The 22,034-nt window shown below is 34.9% G+C and overlaps 1 protein-coding gene across 11 annotated transcripts in view; it reads right to left on the bottom strand.

Annotated features, from left to right (window-relative positions):
• Positions 1-22,034, bottom strand: part of RGS7 (regulator of G protein signaling 7) — a 242,747-nt gene that overhangs the window by 129,957 nt on the left and 90,756 nt on the right. For all 11 annotated transcript variants that reach the window (XR_006013825.1, XM_042014398.1, XM_042014403.1 and 8 more), the window contains exon 2: positions 4,806-4,902. Coding sequence is in view for 10 of the 11 variants with exons in the window: in XM_042014398.1 (XP_041870332.1) it covers positions 4,806-4,902 (97 nt within the window). In the remaining variant the exon portion in view is untranslated. The remainder of the gene's footprint in view (positions 1-4,805; positions 4,903-22,034) is intronic.

Raw genomic sequence — 22,034 nt, 5'->3', positions numbered from 1 at the left:
TGTCCAATATTATGGCTCCACTTAGTCAATATCTTCTACTCATGACTCTAAAACTCATGAAAAATATCCACTCCCAAAAGACCATGAACATTTGAATGCATATCAGTCACTCTGACAAAGTGACAAATGGAAACAATGTGCAAGAGAGACTGGTGGTATAACTTCAAACAACCCATTCATTTGGGAATAGAGATTTATTAACTTTTTTTTCTCAAAATTGTGCTTTGAAAAGTGAAACTGTAAAGATGGCAAGTCCCTCCTCCAGTCTGACCATCTGAGTGGGCATAGGAGAGGGAATGATCCAGTTTCTGTCCTTCAGGAACTGACAGCAAGCTTCTCATCAAAGCATTTCACTAAGAGTGGAACCTTGTCAAGGCAGTGAGCTTGCAGTTTTAACACTGAAGGCCTGGTTTGCAAGAAACAAAAGGCTCATTTGGCATAAAGAAATCAGCAGTGATTCTACCATTAGGACAGTGCAAGAAAAGAGAGATGAAGGAATGGATAGAACAAGCAAGTAGGAACCTGTCATCAACCCAGCACAGGAGACACTGAAGTTAAAAACAAGGTCTATAAAATTCAAGACTTGGGAGATGGGAATCCTAGTTTCTCCCAAATGGTTAATTTAACTCTGGAAAATCTATCAAAAATGGAAATTCCAAAATCCTTTTATTTACATATAATGTAACATTACTTTGCTCCAAAGGTACCAGATGATCGAAGTGCTGTGCCTTGTGGCTTTTACTTCCTGTCAAACCAAGTAGTAGAGCTTTCTATTCCATTTTGTCTTTCAGGTCGGTAATCTCCAGTAGTGAAGTGGATAAACCAATCAACTAATTTCACATGCAGCACTGAGAAGTCATCAGATGCTAACAACTTATTACTCAACTGGAAAGATCAAAACTAATGAGAAACTCTCTTTCCTGTTATTAGTCCCCTGAGTCATCCAATTCTCACTGTACGGCTCTTCATTTTTTGCTGCCTGCCTCTATATAATAAGACAGTTGCAGGTAGCCCCTGTGACTCATTCCTTGGGCTCACCCACCTGTGACTTGTGAGTGAGATGAGCTACTATAACACTGCTTTCCTCTGGAGTATCTCACTACATCTGACCAGGCTACTGAGACTGCTGGTCTGCTTTTAAGTTATATTTTTTTATGTTTAAACACATAAATTCTTTAATTTTTTACCAAGCATACTGCTACTAGTGCTTAAAGACTGGTAATCAATCATTATATTAATATATTTGCTAATCAAGCTGCAATATCTCATTATTTTCATGATTTCCAAGATAAAAGAGAAATAAGTATTTTCTGAGATCATGAAAAACATTTTAAAAAATTAGATATGATGGCAATAATCTTTCTAAAAAATGGGAAAACATAATTTTTATATGGAAAAGATACCATATCAGCTTCACCTACAGGAATAAGAAAAAACTAAAGACTTCGCATGGATTATATTTTCCAGTGAAAGGTAAATTAATGTTTTCATTTTCTCTTTAACACGGGAGATGTTAAAAACACACCTTTCTACTGATCTCTTTCTTCTATTTTTGTTGGTTCAAGCTGTGACTACATTCCAAAATCATTGAGCCATGCATCAGAAACAGCCAGTAATAACTAGTATGAGCATGTTTTTCTTGAATAGTTTTTATTCTCTCTCTGTGTGCATTCTTTAACCGAACTTACATTTCTCATAGTTCTCCCTCCTCCTTCAATAAAAATTCTCATGTTCCACACTCAAGCTTATACACCACTCAGTTGGAACATTCTCCACAGGTTTTATTCATCACCAAGCTCACCCAAGTATTACATGCTTTAAAGCGCTACGAAGAATCACTCTGATATTCCATAATGACCACAAGACATCACTACATCTACCTAATGAAATATTCATGTTCTGATTAGCTTGTGAAGCTTTCAGCACTAATACTGGCTCAACCACCCACACCATCCCACAAAGACCTCCAAAAGAACCCTCAACTATTGCAGTGCTTTGTCAGTAAACTCTGATTCTTTCTGCTTCAAAGTGAACAACAAAGCTTTGGCATTTTTTTGTATCCCTCCTTAGCCAAAATAAAAATGATATTTTAGAGCTCCTTCTAATCTCTATGATTCATATGTCGGACTCCCTAAATTGATCATTTCAAGCAAGTTTTTTTAAATCCATTTCCAGGTCTAAAGGTGAACCATGGACCAGGAAAATCACCTCCTCTTTAATTCTAGTACTCTAATCCATGTTAATAAAGAATGCCCATTACAACCTTCATGCAATTATTATTGTTGAGCAGCAAGATATACACTATATTCGTCACTCCTCTTAAACATTTCAAAAGCATGATGACAACTACAGTAAGTCCTCCTTTTGTTCATCAAAATGCATAATCACATAGAAGGAGCAAAATCTCCTGCCTACATTTCTCCTTAGAGCCTTAAAAGTTTCAAATTTTTATTCGCTCTCTATGAATGTGTGGAATATATGCAATATAAAGCAAAATGATTCCTCATATTTTCAAAATTTCACAAAGTAGAATAATCTTTAATTTAGGATTATATTTTTCTGAAGCACAAAAATGTGTATAGTGTATAGGGAGATATCTGTATTTCAAATGTTTCTCTCTGTGGATATTTTATTTGTGAAAACATTTCAGGAATGACCCAGTAAATGAGATAGTATAATTACATCATCCTATTTATTACAATCACAACTTTCTGTTAAATTCAAATACCATTCCTCAGGCTGATTTTGCTGATGCAGTCATCTTAGAGATGGTCAGTAATTCAGCATTAAAAAAGCGATGGCTCTTTCAACTAGTTTCTCACTTGCCATTTTTAGAAGCAATAGTGTGAAATAAAAGTACATAAAAATTAAAATATGTATACAACGACATATAATAACAATTAAAACGATATCACACAAGACCCTATTCCTACAGACAATTTATGGGCATCCTTAGTTTTTACAAGTTGTTTAAAGGACTCATAGAGTTCTTTTCTAAGTGCTTGCAGGGAACATCATTTCACTGTGGTAGAACTATCCATTTTGCTTCCTCCACAAAAAAAAAATAGCAAACAATTGCAAAACTCCAGTATTTATGGGGCATAATCCTGGACAGATGGCTTCTTACAAGACATCTTTTATGCACAGACACACACACACACACACCCCCCACACACACATCTATGTATGTATATAAAAATACATGAGCATATATGTATGTATATTTTAACTGCAGAGCATCTACTTCGATGCTTTTGTGGGTATTAACAGTACTACAAGTTTTTATTAAATATATTTGCATTACTGTCATCATGATCCTTAGACAATATTCCCATGTTTCCTAGCAATCAACAGTTTTGAGTTCAAGCCGATATTCATTTGCTACACACACATAAACTCCTAGCACACTGAATGAAATCAGCTACTGAGGACATAGGTTTGAAGCTTTCAGATTCCATTCAGTATAGAGAACTGACAGGAAAGCTGATAAATGGAACCAAAATGACAGTTATACTGTTCTGGTGGGAGTTTTAGTCGTGTACCAAAAATTACTGCTACCCCCTGGTATTTGAAGGAGAAAATCAGGAAAGAGGAAAAAAATGAACTGTGCTATGATTTTTATTTCCATCTGAAGCTAATGAAGTTAATGCATCAATAGAAAAGTTGTTACCTCAGTAACCACTATGTATAACTGCATATAAATTCTAACACAACCTTTAAAAGTATGATGTCTATTCCCGTGAAAAGAAAAAAAAAGACATTTTGGTCTGTATATTTTGAAATCCAGAGTACACAAGGTAAGGCAGAGATTAACAATTAATATGAATTATTCAGTTTGATGCCATGCTGCACTGACCCATGGCAAATAAAGGTCCATTCTTCAGAGACTAGTTTCTGTGCAAGTAGTTTCTAAAATCATGAAGCAATTTTTTCACTCTTAAGGCCCTAGCCTTCTTTATGACACGATTATTCACTAGCAAAAACATTCCAAAGGTTGAAAATTAAAATATAGAATTCTTCTTGCTGTTCTGGACAGTAGAAACTTCTATAAATACTTTCTGTGTAAGGATACACTCTTATGGAATATGGGAAAATTAGGTTAGACAATGGCACCTATTTCAAAGGAGCTCCATACTCATTGGAGTATATAGCCATATACATAAATGCATAAATTGCTGTAAAATTATGTAAATATCAGAATAAGTATATGCTAATTAATAAATGCACAGATTTTTGTGCCTATGACAATACTGACCTGAACTAGCTATAAAGTTTACAGCTGTCTTTCAAATCACCACAAAGATCTCAGCCTTAGTTTCTCAGGCACAGGCACCCAGCTACAGAAGCAGATCATGAATGTTCTAATAAATGTCACAGCCCCTAATCAGTATCAGTTGCAGAGTGTGGTGATGATTTTTCTTTTGTTCTGCTGCTATGAAATTTCTTATCTTCATGTACTGGCCCATACACTAACCTCACACTTGCTATGGAAAATGGCTAAAAACCAGACCTGACCTGTAATAAAAATATTGCCGTTTTGAGAGAATTAACTTTTTGTAGTAAATTAAGTATTCCCTTCACCTAATTTTCAGGACAAAAACATCTCTGTGTAAACCCACTCCAATCTGAGAGAAACATCAAAAACTTCTATAATTAAAGTATTCAAAGGATAGGAAATGTCTCATCCAGACTAGATGACTGAATTCTCAACAGTACTTATTTGAAAGTGTTTCCCACTAGAACATCCCCCTACATAAGGCAGAGTGAAAACTTTAAAATAGCATGAAATTCACTTTGACTCTTACCAGAAAAGACACTGGGAATCTTGGAAAGAAAACTTTTCACTGTACGAATAGGAATTCCATTTTTCTCATCTTGCATGCGGGCTATGACGTCTTCCATCTGAACAGAGACGTTAAAAAAAAAAAGAATAAATAAATTCAGAATTATTTCCTAAAATTAATCTCCAAGAAATCCTAGATCAATCTTTCAGAATGACAGATCAACTCTTTCTATTTCTTTCTTTAATTTATATTCTATAATTTTATTGAACAGTCTAAAACTGCAAATAACTTATTCATGAAAACAGTAAAAAAATATATGTATTCAAGGACTCTTGAGAAAGAAATAGCAATGCAGAACAACTTAGTTAAGATTACATTTAGTTAAAGTACCTAAAAGAACTTGTCAAAAACCATTGATGGATATTAAACTTCATGTTTTGATTGTTTTAATGGTATTATACCACATATAAAAGCAAAATAGACACACATAGACTTTTAGGGGACTGATAGAGTTCTCAAACAGAATGTTCAAAACAAAAAGAGAGCTTTTAAGTTCAAAGCAAAAACTCCTGCTTTTCTTTTGAGAAGGGGGAAGAAAATACAACATGTTGTAATTTTGCATTCCTGGAGACACCAGAGCCAGAAACATAAGATTTCTTTGTAGGTAATAATGGAGTGGGTATAAAAATATTTTAAATCAATTTGCTGATTTTCTTATATATATATTTTTACATTAGCTCAGTTTTCCAACTCAATTTTTAGGCTAATTTGGACCACACATTTTATAAATTGTGCCTAACTCAAAGGTTCACTTTCCTATGAACTATGATGGGAAAACCCTTTTACTGGAAAACAAAGAATATTCAAGTAGAGTCACTGGCTTACAGTGTCAGTTTTACTTCTTGCCCATTTCATAATTTAAGTTTACATATTTGATCATTTCCATCTTTCATTCTTTGAATATCTAACTTCTCAAAATGTTCAATAAAACTCTGATGAAATTAATTAAAACTATTCTTTCTTTTCACTTAAATCACCGACATACTCCATATGAACAATTCTGTGTGACAGGGCATTTTACACTCTTTTATTAGTCAAAGTTTAAAAATTTTTTTCTATGTCACTTCTGTACACCTAATAGGTTCCCAAAAAATTCCTTAAAAGTTTGTGGCTGGGCTGTGTTGTGGAAGCAGACTAACAGACAAAATTCTGTCATGCACCTATTTCCCCTGAAGGCAGATGTCCCACATTAGCAAATAGCAAAGCAGCATTGGGTGCAGCTGTGCATTAATTGGCCCAATAAGGGAGTTGTATAGAGCCAGGAAAGGGAACAGCATTTGAGCATACCAGTGGTGTACTTAGGAAAAAGAACAAATAGCCATACAAAAGAAACCCCAAAACAAAAAACCAAAAAAATAAACCAACCAAAAAAAAAAAAAAAAAAAACCAAAAAAACCAAAACCACAAAAACAGAAAACAAAAAAATTTAGCTTGACTGCTCATGAAAAACCTATTTATACAGAGAGTGTCTGGAGCTTCCCGTGTTCCATGTACTTACAGATCACACATTAACAACCTAAGGAATACAAATCCAGTGTCATTGTCCAAACTAAAAAGCACACACAGGAGGCAGATATTCTTAGCAAGGTGTGAAAAACTCAGTCTATTGTTCAGCATTAAGCAATGTGCAAAATGTAAGAGAAGAAAACAACCAATATTCATCTGACATGGAATTTAGTTATTTAAATAGAAAAGGCTATTAATAGATTTCTGAAGAAATTGTCAAGCATATCTATACTTCTCAACAACTGTATATGAGATGGAATCTGTCCCTACATTTTTATCCACATAGTACCTGAAGGCTTGTATCAACCCCTTCCAAATTCAGTTGGTGAACAGTCTTATTGTGCCCTTAAGTGAATAAGAGGTCACTTAAATTCAAGTGAATATTTTTGCTGATCATATTTGATGATAAATTCCACACATGCAGAGTAGGCTTGTGAGAATATTGCTAGAACTGCAGAGTCAATAATGTGCACTACACTAGGAAAAACTATAGAAGACAATTAATACATAAGGCAGCACGCTAAAAGTGTATTTGCAATATAATAAGGATTACTACAAACACAGGCCACGCTTGTCAAACATAATATTACAGGTAGAGAGATGCAGTTACTGCTTGCTCAAGAACACAGGAGTGCAAATGTTAAATGCCCAGTGCTGCCAGCAGTCAGTCTTTTGAGAGTACATGGAATAAATTGTCAACTGACATTTACATATGCTTTCCTAAACTTTCTTCATGGACAGTATTTAATGTAAACAGCATAAAATCTAACTTTGAGATGGACTGAAGCTCTGGGAGAGTCCTCTGGTTTTGATTAGCCAAGTGAACTTTAGGATATCTGCACTGCAAAATTACACCTTCCCCTTTATATCAAGCTCATATTATTGCTCCGTGTTGGGAGTGAATTCTGTGCAAAAGGCAGCTTACACTCCAGACAGCACCACTGTGAACTGCCTGGTTAACTCAGTGAACAAAGATTACTTCCTGAGTAGGAATATTCTGAACACACAACACAACAGCAGTCCACTAATTAGGTACAGTTGACCTCTTGCACAGAAATCTAAAAAGTTTCTTGTGGTTTGTGGTTATCTTAAATCTTAAACACAAGAACTCTAGAAAATGAAGGGCAATTTAAAAGAAAAAGTTTAAATTAAAGATTCAAATCTATCCAATCCAACATATGCAGGTGCACAGTTTAACTTCCAATATACATAGTTGCTATTTCTGTTTCGGCTGCTATAAATTCAGCAAATATATAACCTCTTCCACTGAAAACCATCAAATTTAATTATATTTGGGAAGCAGCAGTAAAGGCACTCCTCTGTCATTCATCAACAATGACCCAAGACAATGAAAAGGGCAGAATAGTTTAATTAGAATGATGAAAGAAAATCTTAATCTAATTTTGCTCAAGAAGCCTAATCTGAGAAACACATGCTGCTGCCTGATATAATAATTTTCCTGCCTGATGTATCATTGTTTGCTTCTGAGTCACCTGACCCAATACTCAAAAGTGAAATAGAAGCTTCTTCATTTCACCTCAGAATTAGACTGTCTTCTACTTATATGTTCTTACCTGGCTAAACCTGTCTGGCCTTCATCTTGCTGTGGGATCCTTTTTAGTCCTAAACCTTCTCAAATAACTCAAACAAACCCACAAATAATTTTCTTCCAGATCACTCTGCAAATGAAGCTCAATATGCTCGAGAAGAGGAAGTTGTGTAACCGTATCTTTTAGCTTTTCAGTCATCATTATACATCATTAACTGGGAAAGTATAGCTTATAGAAAGAAGCTCCAGTGCAGCACAGATTCTACAGAAGGCTTTCAAAATAAATGTCTTCATCAAAAAATGTGCCATTTGTTTACCAGTGAGGTAATTCTAGCCCTGACAAAAACTCACTAAACTTCTGATGCATAGGCAACTCAGAACAAACTTATGATATTAATATTTAAAACTTCACTTGTCTCCTTGTGAAGATAATTTGAAGTCTTCATCTTGACATGTAAGGACTCTGTGAAATCTATTTCAAAGCCTAACTCTATGACAACAGTGACAATGCATCTTGTCTAAAGCAAAAAGAAAGCAGATAATATCCTGTAATAGAAGGGCTACGGGATACAGGAGCTGTTGAATAATGACAACTAACTTTGCTCTGAACACACTGGGAGCTAGGCATGCAGGCATGCCCAGCTTACCCCAGGAGCAGAACCAGTGGAGGTCTTGAGAACATACAAGGAGCAGTATCCTTCAGCTACTTACAGCTAGGTGAAATGAGCACAGCTCCTAAGAGCAGAATTTTTATGGTTCCTCAGTGCCACCATGCCCCATGGTTTATGGGAGGAGACCCTGACCTTTAAACTTCTACATCTAAATAAGAATTTCATTGCTGTTCATCTGCACACCTTGCAACAATTATCAAGTTGAACTTAAGGTTCAGCATCACTGCATCTTTAGAAATGGTTTATGTTTGGGTTTTGGTTTGTTTTTTTTTAAATTAATTCAAACACAACAAAAGAGAAAAACAAAATGCCTGTTAGTGCAGGACAAGAGTTTTTTCTTCCATTAAAATTGAGTCTAAATCAACTCCACGTAAAGGTGATCACTAGATAAAAGGATACTAGAAAAAGTCATTCATCTGGAATTAAGTTAGTTCAAAAGATACATGGTAAAAACTTGAAGCTTTGGCCTACTTAGATATAAACAGATGTCTTAATTTGATTTCTGTTCCTAAAAAATTAAATAAACTCAGTGCCACAGAATTAAAATTATACTCAGGAATACCAAAATGAAATAAGCATAATTTTGTACTCAGTTATCATACATCAGAATGGGGATTGCTCTTACGTTGAGTGTACTGGGGTCCACCCACACTACAGCTTCCTTAATTTTGCTGAAATCTTTTTTCTCCTTTTATACAAATGCAGGGGTGGAATAGCCCAGTGGGACTAGTTACAGACCTCATCCAAACTTGTTAAAAATTACAAAGAGTTACAGTATATTTTTTACAGTATGCAACATGTTTCCTTAGACAGTTTCTCCCTTTCCTACTTTAACACTTTACCGAGTCCAAGGTCATTAGTGCAGCTGGCCAGAAGGTGCAGGAAGTTTTCCTGAGCCTGCCCACTGTGCAGAGGTGTACATCAAGCAACATGGGACGAATAAAACTTGCAGGGTAGGAGACAGATACAGGGTTCCTTACAAGGGAAGGACCACTTCATTTCTGACTCCTTCACTGACAAGCAGCAATACAGGCAAACTGATTGCCAGATCAAATCAATGAGAAATAACCATGGAAGCAGAGACAGAAGGTTAATGGCAGATCTTCAGTTTACCCAGTGAATGAGGCAGTCACCAAAGTAAAATAAACAATCTCAGTTTAAGAATGCTGACAATTCTTTTTCTAAATCAAATGTGTAGAAACAAGACAGTTTTTCCATTTAATGCAGAATTGGATTATTTCAACTCTTTATTCCTACTTGGGATGAAAATCAAGTTTAAAATATTCAGAAGTTCAGAAAAGTACATTTAGATTTTTGACTAAAGCACAGTGCTGAAAGATGGCTCGAAACATGCAAGACTAATCAAACTGTTAATGGCAGTCATGCATGAACTCTCTGAGCTTGCTGATATAAAAGCAGTCAGTTGGGAGTTTCTCTAAGACAGCAATATTGCATCTCTGACCAGAGATGCAATATTTCTACAGGAAACAGCCCTAAATACTCTCTGATGAACATTAAATTATAGAATAACTTAATTAAAAGAGTACAAGAATGACTAGTCTCATTCTTTTCAGAGCATCTATTTGCTGAAATAATTATTTGACATCATAAAATCCAATGACAAACCAACACAAAAGTTTCCAGTCATATTAAACAGATGCATTGGAGATAGTTTGAAGAGCCTAATTTTCTACATGTACCTATGATGTTGGCACCTCTGTGTCATGTTTCTTTCCTTCTGTATATGAAAACACTGGTGTGAGCAAATAGTTCATACTCTGTCCTTAAACAGAATACCTGTGGAGAGCAAAAGATGTTCTGGCTTCACATGTTGCACAAAGGTCTATATTGAACCATCGTCTGTCATTACTGTTATGGCTTAATTTGTAGTTGTCAATGTGAATTTCTAATTAAGATTCAAATTTATTTGCCCTATTTATCCATACTGCTTCAGATTCAACAAATAGGTAATGTTTCAGATTGGCTGTAAAACAAGAGTGGTACTATGTATACTAAGCCTGTTCTTACATTAAATGAGTGCAGGGCAAACCTTTGTCATTTATTAAGAATAATTAAGGCTATTTTGAATTTATTTGAAAATTGATGCCAGTTCTGTGCAATTATTTTTGAGGCCTAATTAAATGAACAGTCCCACTGGCCTTCTCCTTACTATCAACCCTGTAATTTCATCATTGGACTTGCATCAATAAGAAAGGCTCTGTACACTTTGCTGATTTAAAACTGTGGGTTTGAATGATAATTTTAAGCATGCTCTTGTCTTATTCATGTAACTAAAATGCTGAATCATTAAAACCAGCATTTCATTTAAAAGTGCTTGTAGTTTAATACAAATCATACAAGAAGTTCTTGTGCTTTTCATATACCTTTTTTAATACTTTTTGAAAGAAGGACAACTTAAAAGCATACTTTGAACTCCTGTCATTAACCTGTAATTATGTGGCCTGTTTGGAAGCTAGAGCTGTCAATGATCCCTAGGTAAAGACTGAATACAGGTTAATCCCTGTCACATGAAACTGTGCAGTATTGAATGGAAAATCTTGAAGATACCATAAAGGACATTCTGTACTTAGTGATTTATGCCAAAAAGGCACTGTCTTTTCTCCGAAGGACTACCAGTGTTGAGCTCATGGTTTGATGCACCACTTTTTCTCTGCTTCATACACGGGGTAAACAGAAGATCTCACAGTAACCTTCTATTTCCACCTTCATTCTACAGTTATTTCTCACTGTGATTTCTTTGGATAAGTTGATTTGAAAACACTTACTTAATACTGTATTCCCCCCTCCCCCCTCCAAAAAAGTTCTTCTTTATTCTAATTCAAAAAGTAGTGCAAGTTTGCTTCTATCAATGTATTTTTTTGAGAACTCTGTGTGTCAGAACACTGTCAACAAACCTATAATACCGCCCTATTACTTCCAACTTTTTTCAATTAAATAAATTTTTCTCTCACCTAGGAATCCTGCATCTGGATATGTAAGACATACATCCAGTTCATTAAATGTATACTAATGCTATATAGCTGGATTGTGAAGAGCAGACTGAAGTACTTGCTAAAAACTACTCAACTGGCATTACAGAAAAATCATATAACTGTGGAGGAATCTGTCATACTGATTCAGCTTTGAAATCAAGAAAAGGTTATAGAAAATGCTATACTAAGTCTATGGAAAAGCAGGTAGTTGGCAATTCCAGCTCCCTGGCCCTCATGAAAATGCAACTTCAAACAACAGAAAACATATTAAGCAAGAAAAAAGGCTATATTTTTTTAAATTAATCACTTGCAAAATAATTCAAATTTCAAATATGTTTTAAAATTGTTTCAGAGTATTAATGCTTCATAATTTATTTTTACTCCGGCCTTTCCTAGCTAAGAAGCATTTTCTATATTTAGTAAATGTCACAATCAGATACAGAAAATATAAAAGGCTATGCACTGATGCAAAAATTGCTAGTTTAACTAAATGGCTCTCATATTTAAATTCCAGATAGATAAAGAAAGGCATTTAATTTTATTTACCTGGTTTTCTTGGAACTTAGAAACTTAATTACAATCAATTAAAAATACAAATTTCTCAAAGCTTGAATGCTACTGTTGCACAGCCAAACCAGGGAAAGCTTACCCAAAGGAGTGAAAAAATACATCCAGATGGTGAAATTTCAAAACCATCTAAGTCAATGAATTTTGGAAACTGCATTTCTGCTTTCAGTAAAATAATTATTTGTATCACATGTATGAAACTTTTTGGTTGGAATGTCAGAGGAAAGGGAAATATCACTATGGGCACTTGAGAAAAAAACACAGCTTCATGAAGGAGGTCTTGGTGAAAGACTGTTTCTATTAATAGAGAGATTTCTGCAAGAATACTTCATTCAGAATAAAATATACATTTTTAAAGCAGATAAACCTATAAATAATTTTTATTAATCTGTCAGGCCAAGATTTTATCTTCTAAACTGTGCTACCACCAATCAAAATATTATTTCTTAGGCAAAATACATATTTTTAAAAATACAGTCTTTCAAAGCCAAGGTGTTTCCTGAGTTGCACGGATCATCTGTGATATGATGGTCCTGACATTAAAAATGAAGTCTCCTATGTATTTCAGAAACAGAGAAGTTCAGCTGGAAACCTGATCTCAAAGATCCCAAATGGACCTTTCAAAACAATATTACAAAAGTGGTCAAAATGGTTTTTTTCCAAAAGAGAAGAAAGGTAAAATGCCAAAACTCAACAGGAAAAAAAAATTAAGAACAGGTTCTGGTCAGTACACAGGCTGGGATTTAAAAGAAGAAAACAGATGCAAACATTTTTGTAGGAGATGGAAAATAAGGAACTAAGTTAGCTTATACATGGGTAACCTGGATACAAAAGTGAAATGTAGGCAATAGCACATTTTGCCTTCACAAAAAATATTCACAAAAATCTTAGCTATAACAGAGTTATGATATATTCATCCACCTAACAAAAAAGTGATGTTGCTCTGGAGAACATTTAGATTTACTCCAAAATATTGTCATTTAATTCTAAAGTCTGCAAAACCAGATGGTTTTTTTCTAAATTGGTAGATCTTATGTCATCTGTTACTAATGGTTTTAAATCTATATTTGTCTGGTTGGAATCTCTTTTCCTCACTTGTCAGATGATCCCAAACATTACAAAGCCACATCAGAGCAGCAGATCATTTGAGAAGCAACTGCTGTTGCCCAAGGATGAAACCTTTTTTTAAAAGTGCAATATCATTATCCTTCAAATACTGATGAGGGGAAAAGTAATTACAAGAAATCTTTCAAATTACATTGACAGAAATAACATTTTAGGGCAAACAATGATTAATAGTTTGGTGATTCCTGCATTGCTCTCTGCCCTGTGGGAGGGGAAGACTGAGGGAGGCAAAATGATCTTCTGCTAATTTTCTGTTGAATAACAATTTAGAAAATGACCCTGCCTATATTTTAAGGTTCTGTAACATGCTCTAGACAATAAATAGTTCATCTTATTAAAAGCTGATAAATCACAGGATTACTTCTCCATTCACAAAGAAACTGCAAGGAGGAACATCTGTCATAGCATCATAGAACTATGGAATCATGGAATCATAGAATGGCTTAGGTTGGAAGGAACTTCCAAAGCTCATCTCATTCAAATGCCCTGCAATGAGCAGGGGCATTTTCAAGCAGAGCAGGTTGCTCAGAGCCCCATCCAATCTGACCTGGAATGTTTCCAGGGATAGACCATCCACCATCTCTCTGGGCACTCTATACCAATGTCTCACTAGCACATGCAGAAGATAAAGCCTAAGTAGTTTGGTGATTTCTGCATTGCTCTCTGCCCTATGGTGCAGGAAGACTGAAGGAGGCAAGTTCATCTTCTGCTAATATTTCAGCACCTAAAGAACAAAGATACTATATAAAAACTACATTTCTAGTTCTCTTTGTCCTTGAAATTGCTCTGAGGCATTAAATTCCATTAAATACAGAAGTAAAACTGCTACCATCAAAATAAATTTTTACTAGTGACTTTTAAACCAAGCTCTTGTACAAAAAAAATGTTTTTAATTGCATTACAGTATGGAAAGCTTTCAGTATCAATTCTATTTGGCATTTTAAAAAATAGGCTGTTGATGTAATACAGTAATGTAGCATTATATGACAGATGGATTGGTTGCACAGTAGTCTGTTCACCCTCTGTTACACAACTTACTTGAAAACAAATATTTTATTCTTATCTACTCTGAATAGATGGAAAATAGCCAGCTGTGGATGTTCTGGCTATGTCAGTTCTTAAAGCATGTTGAATTCACCCATTTTCACTTAAAGAACAATGCAAAGGAAATGAAAACAAATTAAATACTGAACTATTGATCTGCCAAGTGAAAAATGCAGATAATTAATGGATAAAGTCCACAGAAGATGCAATCATTGTACATTCCCTATGCAAAAAAAAAAAAAAAAAAAACACCAAAACCAAAACCAAACAAACAAAAAAACCCCAAACCCTCCCAAAACATATCAAGAAGAGTACTGAAATAAATGAAACAGAACATCAGAACATTTAAACCTTTTTTCATAAAAATTTAGCTACCAGCATTCCAATAACACCAGTACATTTTCCCTCCTTATTAAAAATCTTACTATCATCTCCCCTTCGAGCCAGCAGAAGCTCCAGGCCTGATCATCTTTTTATTCCTCTTGAGAAGATCACTCACACTCGAGTACTAATTTTCATGCTCAAAAGCAAAATTATTTCATATAGCTGTTGCTAGTAGCAATTCAGGAACTGCAGGGCAAACTATAGGTTCATGTAAGACAAGCAATGCATACAAATATTAGCCTGCCCTTCAGGGACAAAAATTATGTATTTCTACATGTCAAGCAAGTTTTTTGCATCTCTTATTGACTATACAGATTAGTCAAGCTTCTCATCAATCAGAACATTAGAAGATTTAAGATAAATAGGTTGTAGGTCTTCTTATTCAGCAAGGAGTAATAAAAAATAAGTTCTACATGCATTTAAAAACCAAAAACATTGGGGTGAATTTATGTGGAAATAAAAGGGAGGTTTTTCCCTGCATTGGTCTTTACAGTTTAAAAATATATTTTAAGTTGATTGTGGAAAAACACCCAAACAAAATGTATTTGCTATGAAACAAAATTTTAAAATGTAATTAAAATAAGGAATGTTATTTTGCAAAGAATGTCAAAATTGCCACTATTTTATTTATAATTTCTCAACATTCCCAGAGTTATTCCTGTATAGAATTCTAACTGTATCAGCCAGAGTCTAAGATGAATTTAAAATCTTATTTCCCTAAGACAGAGGAAACATTTCTATGGCATTCACAAAATCCTGGCGTTCTTCTAAAATTTACTTAAGATACAGCAAAAATAACTTGATTGACTGAATGTAGTCCATTGCTTCCTTTAGCAGTTATTCGGAAGAGAGTTAGTCAGAATTTTGATAAGGGTTTTTGATTCTACACAATGAATGGGCAAAACAGAAATGAAAGTTCCTTATTTACAAATGAAAGCTAAGTTAGCCATACTCTTTGATCAAAGCAGGCTTTCACAGTAGTTTTCTTAAAAGAAGTCATTGCTAAAGAGCAGTAACGCCAGTCCACACCTAATACCATTGTATGTCCACCGCAAACACACACAGACTGACTTCTCGTCTTCATCGCTTACAACTAAATCTACCCGATTTCTTTCTCCACACATTGAAAAAGGACACAGTTTGTTCTCTCTCCCACTCTACACTGCTGTATTTTCACAAGGATTCTCTGCCATGTAATGATTCAGGAGCAATTTCAGTAAAGGTTTATTTATCAAAGCACTTAAACAGTTGGTAAACATTAAGGCTGAAATTTTCTAAGAAAATGGAAGTAACTAAAAACTTATTAATAAACAGTGAACTGACATATCAAAAGACAGTGGGTGACACAGCAATGAGTTTGTATGTTCCAGTGCTTTGTGAAATAGGAGCCCATTCCAGTGTGACATTTCCCAATTTATATTTTGATTGGTTGCAGCAAAATTAGGAAAAGTAGAACACATTTTGTGATACTTCCTTTCAGTTGTACGTAGCAATAGCATCAGCTCTAGCACACCACTGGACTTGGTCTGAAGGAATTAAGGAAATTTAAAATGGACTATATGCCTCTGTCTTATTTAATTTTCCTCTGTTTTTAAAAACATGAATTTGTCTTATGAATTCATGTTATATTTTCACAGAAAAACCAATCATACTTTAATTTCCTTTGGAATAAAGAAAGCAGAAAAGGCTATCTTGCCATCAAAACACTAGAGCTTTTGAATTCTCATGATTTAGACACTTTAAAGTAAATCAGGTCTGGATGTTCCATATTTGCCCAATTTAGTCATAGTTTGACATTTACAATATCTACATTTTATTTTCTTTTGCAGTAATTTTCCTTTTGATTAGAAATATTCTATGTCTTTATTGTCAAATCACATTTGCACCACAAAAGAAAGTAGAGCAGCAGTCATTAACAGATTTGAAATATGTGAACTTTGAAAATTCTGAACCATGGCTGTAAAATCATTTCTTTATTCTATCTGATACACGATTGAGAAATGAGATATTCTTTTGTTATAAACAAGTTTTGGTATTCACATATTATTATATGGATGTAATGAGATTAGAACAATTTAAAATCAGACATACTGTAACTTAAGAACCAAAAAATGAAAATGGATTTGAGCAAATTAAAGTTAGAAACCATAAAACCAAAAGAAACCAGAATTAAAGCCCATAAATTCGTTTGTGAAATTATTTTTTGCTCTAGAAAAAAAAAATTAGGCAAAACACTGCAGGACAGAATTATGGAATGCTATTTTTTGGCCAAATTTTATTTTTCCAGGACAAACTCATTCTAGTTATTTGGTACAGTAAGCAGTATATATGACACAATGCACATTGGAAATTTGAATGCCATACCCATCTTTCTGTCAGCCATAGGGGTGGACAAGACATTCTCAACTCAATCTCAAATCTCTCCACTGCTATGTAGTTGGTTAATTGGAAAAGTCAGAATCTCTGTAATAGATCCAGTTGGGTCAAACTGGATGCTTGAATCAGAACAATTTTCATAGAAAGTTACTTTCAGAACAGAAAAGTTTGATTGTGATAAAGCCATTTCTCACCTGAAAAATCACAAGTCTCTTGAAAGAGACTTTTTCCATCATGAGTTTATCTGGTTTACCAGTTTAAAGGATGGAAAGTAACTGGGTATAACAACTGAAGCACTACTTCAGTTAATCCTGTAGCTGTGTTAGGAAGCATTTAGAATTACCTGTCTCATACTGCAAATATATTAGATATGAAAAATTGCTACAAAAAATGGGACTCTTACTAAAAAAAAAAAAGCTGCATTTTCCTATACAGAGTGATTATGCTGAAAGAGACCTCCACACTAATAAATTAGAATATAATAAATAGAGGTAGTCTGCAAGCACCTACACCTTCCAAGCAGAAACCTACTTTTGGCTGAAAAGAGGTAATACATTACACAACTAGTCTTTATCTGGAAAAATTAAGGGGCTGCAGATGTTGTCTACAAATACAGAAAACCCTAATTCTGTTCTTTAAAATTGTTTCAAATGAGGTCGGAGAAAAGTAAAATACCTACATACATCATGAGTGATAAAATTCCTCTGGCATTTAGGAAAAACAGAACAAGTTTCATAAAGCACAGGAGTCACTTAATGAGGACTTCAGAATCCTTGATTTTCTTCTCCACTTTGCTACCAACTGACCTTTGACAAGTCACTGTAACCTCCAGCGGCTGCAAAATGTGAGAGACAACTAAGGAAACAAACACTAAATAAAAAACTTTCTAAAAACTTTAGATTTGCTGGAACATTGCAATGCTAGATTAAATTAAAGCTTTCCGATTTTAAAACAGACTGGAGTTTCTTTCAGTTCCAGAAAGCTGCAGAATCCTGACATTTTTTCCCACCCTATGTCTTCTCAGAGACATGAATCAAAGCCTACTGTAGTCAGTGAAGGCATTTCCTTTGATATTTTGGGAATAAATATTAGCATCACTAGACTCTGGACTTCTAAATATTAACTACTTCATGACTGTCACAGCAGATGTCCTCCATTTCTATCGAAAGCTAAGCTATTTATAAAGTTCCAGAAACTAAATTAAAGAGGTTGCATTCCACATACAAAACCACAAGACTGTATTTCTGTATGGTCCCCTCTTACAACTAACTTAACATGTTGGATGTTGATGTCTTGAATGCATTTAATATGTTAAACTTCTCTGAAAAGTTCATTATTCTGAAGGAGAATGTTTAGAGACATATTTGTTTACTGTATGCCTCTTTGTTCCATCATTACCCTACCACATCTTGTTGCAGTACATCATGTTGCAAGAGAAACATAAGGAATAACTTGTACACTGAAATGGTTTTAAATGGCTTTTATGTGTTAGACAAAGCAGAAAGGGAAGAGGGAATCACAAGGAGGGCAAAGGAAAGATCCATGTTCGTTATCTTTTCATCTCCTTTGAAACTGTGTAGATTTGCATTTTAGTTCATGGTCATCATACACACTCTTACCAGGATTTATTCCTTTGTACATAATCCTACTTCAAGATAATTAGATAGGATCTTTGAATTCAAACAGTGAAAAATGCATTTACAAAAATATTCAATGCCTCGCAACATTTGGCAAGACTTCCCAAAATCCTGCATTCAGAACAGATCACTTAGGTAAAAGCACTTAAACCCTATTTTAAAAGAAATCTTTATTTACAGATCAAAAATTGCCTTTTGGACATGAGTTCTAAAGGTGGTGTCTAGGGAAATCTTACAACATCAAGGACCCCAGATCTGATTGTTATGACAAAAATGACAAATTCTGACAAACACAGACATTACATTTTAATCATTCCTCACTCTAAAACAGCCTCCAGCAGAGAGTCACCATGGTGCTTCTAGTATTATCTCAAATATTTTATAGCTCTATTAGCATAAGAACTACTGTTGCAAGTTGAGAGTTAATATAAAAAGATGCTGACCAAAGAGGCTTCAGACTCCATAAATTCTGATTAACTCTGCTGAGATTAGACTGCAGATAGCATGACTTCTAAGATAGTATAAATGGGTAAAAGTAATAAAAATATTTAACCTCTGAATGCTATATATCCAGCATAGTTAGTCTGACATCAGGACATTCATGACACACTTGGACCAGGAACAGTCTTGAACATATTAATACCCAGTGTATACCTTACAGCCTAATGCAAACTGAAGATTTTTGCATCAGCATCGTGGTTTCAGCTAGGTGGAGTTAATTTCTTCTCAGTAGCTGTTACAGTGCTGTGTTTTGGATTTGGAATGAGAATGGAGTTGATATCACAATGATGTTTTGTTTTTTTGGTAAGTTACGTTTATCCCAAGTCAAGGACTTTTGTCTTGTCTCGTGCCTTGCCAGTGAGGGGCTACACAAAAGAAACTGGGAGGGAACACAACTGGTGGCCCAAACTGACCAAAGGGATATTCCACACCATAGAACATCATGTCTGGTATATAAACTGGGGAGCTATCTGGAAATGTGGCCAATCTGGGTTCAGGAAGGGGGATTTGGCATCAGTCAGCAAGTGATGACCAATTGCATTGTGCATCAGTTGTTTTTCCTTTTTATTATAATTTTATCATTCTTATCATCATTTACCATTACTGTTGTATTTTACTTTATTTTAAATTATTAAACTGTTCTCATATCAAACTGCAAGTTTTACTTTGATTCTCCTCCCCATTCCACCATGGTGAGGGGGCAGAGAGGCGTGGGTTGAGCAAGTGGCTGCATGGTGTTTAATTTCCATCTGGGCTTAAAACAGCGAGGAGGAGATCAGGTTCTATTCTGAGTTGGTTTTGCCCTTGGTAACATTTGTAAACTCCCAGAAGTGAAGTTAAACCTTGGCTTAACTTTAGGAATAGTTCTAAAACATCACTGAAAGTCAACTCTGACATTCATTCCTAAGCAGTAGTCCTTTCTCCATACCCAAGTAGTTGTGGGCTGTGGATACAAAACTGCTGTTAGCAAGAAATTTTCCTGCTTCTTTCTAAGCCCTTGGGATATTTTTCTCTGTCATGGAAGATAGTAGCAGAGTTCTATAAACAATGAACACCTGCGACCTTGCAAAGCCTTGTTTATAGTACAGTAGAAAAATATTTTGACAATGGATGTTTTAGGATTTTAGCCAATCAACCCAGGGGGCTGCTGATCCTTTGTCCAATTAGACTATGAAGAAAAAAGTCTATAAAAGAGTTTGTAAAATAATTAAATAGATCAATCTTGCTGCACAATCCCTGCCTGCTGGATCTTCTCTCCTCTCCTCCCTATGGCTGTGGGATACAGTAATAGTGGGTATGTGTTAAAAAATTTTGATGCAAAAGGGCTGTCTTGGAGACATTGGAATATTGTATTGGTTTTAGACTTCTTATCAAACCATAGACTTAAAATTCTAGAATTTTTGTTATATTTATGAATCCACACAGTAATCACTTGCACATTTAACTGTACTTTCCAAATAAAATATATGAAAGAAATCCCCAGACATAGGAAGTTCATTAGAAATAATTACAAGATCAATTTGACCCAAAAAAGGAGGCAGTTATGGTTTGCTTCTTTCCTTTTTTTGTTATGTCACTTAGGCTTATTATCCTGTGAGACCATCCCCACTGTGTGCTCTAAAGCATCTAAAGGAGTTGTAACAACCAACGGGAAAGTGTGAATCAGAATTTGTTCCACAGTATGCATAGCAAAATGAGAAATCTAGACTTTATTCTAGGGTCCAAGTCATTCCAAGGACTATGTATTCCAAACCAGATCATAAAACTGTAATTGCTTACCAAAAAAAAAAAAAAAAAAAAGCAGCACAGTACATGTCCTTTGATAGCCCTCAGAGACACAGAAATTAAAAGATAAACCAGGTGCCAAAAAATAGAAAAACACGTGGGAATTCCATAGTTTGTTCCTACTGAGTATTGCTGCTGTCAAACCAATCATCCTAGAAGATTACTGCACCAGAACACCTCGCTCATACCCACAGCAAGTTTTCTTCACACTGGTAAAGCAGTAAGCCACACCGTTGAAATCTACTGAAATCCTTTTTGAAATTCTTTTGAAATACAAGGCTGAGCTCTCTCTGGCCTTGCCCTGAAGCCTGACTGAGGGTACAGCACCAGGATGGCCCTGCCTCCATCCCTCTGCAGTTCACACAGAGGTAACTGGGACAGTGCAGTACCCTGAGGGCTGCTCTGAGGCAGTACCAAACTGCTTTTGCTGCATTTTGTCTTGCATCCTTGCCAAGCACATACATAAAAAAATAATTAGTTCTTAGCCTCACTAATGCTCATCTAATGTCATCTCAGATGTTGTCAAATCCATGACTCCAGCACTAAAAATCAGATTAGTATAATTAATAAATGATTAACATGAAGTTTGTTTTAGAACTTCAGACATTATAGTAAGGCTTATATACTTAAAACATTCACAGTAGTTTTGTTACATTGATTACAAACTTAACATCATTTAAAACATGTAATTTCTCTAGATTTTTAAAATTTAACTTGCAGAAGTAAAACCAACAGTATCATTCCCTCTTCTGACTATACAGAAATAATTAATATTTACATCTAGAGAAGACGTAGTGATGAAAAAGTGAAGTGTGGACAAGAACAAATGAAGTTATGGAATGTCGTCTGTGAAGGAAGGGGTTATACATCTGGACTGAAAAAAGAAGAATCAAGATTACCAAATAGGGAGAGGACAGAAGTGAAAGACATAGACAGGTTTTTTATCTAGTTAAAGACATCCATGTCCATGGCAGGGGAGTTTAACTAGATGATCTTTAAAGACCCTGTCATAGGTTAGCAAGCATAGTTCCGGAAGGGACGTCCTTGCTAAG

The sequence above is a fragment of the Corvus kubaryi genome, unplaced genomic scaffold, assembly GCF_017639235.1.
Source record: "Corvus kubaryi isolate FWS band 111438036 unplaced genomic scaffold, C.kubaryi_AGA036_p1.0 split1-73, whole genome shotgun sequence".
Lineage (NCBI taxonomy): Eukaryota > Metazoa > Chordata > Aves > Passeriformes > Corvidae > Corvus > Corvus kubaryi.
Note: the sequence above shows the minus strand (reverse complement) of the source record. Positions and strands in the feature narration are given on the sequence as shown.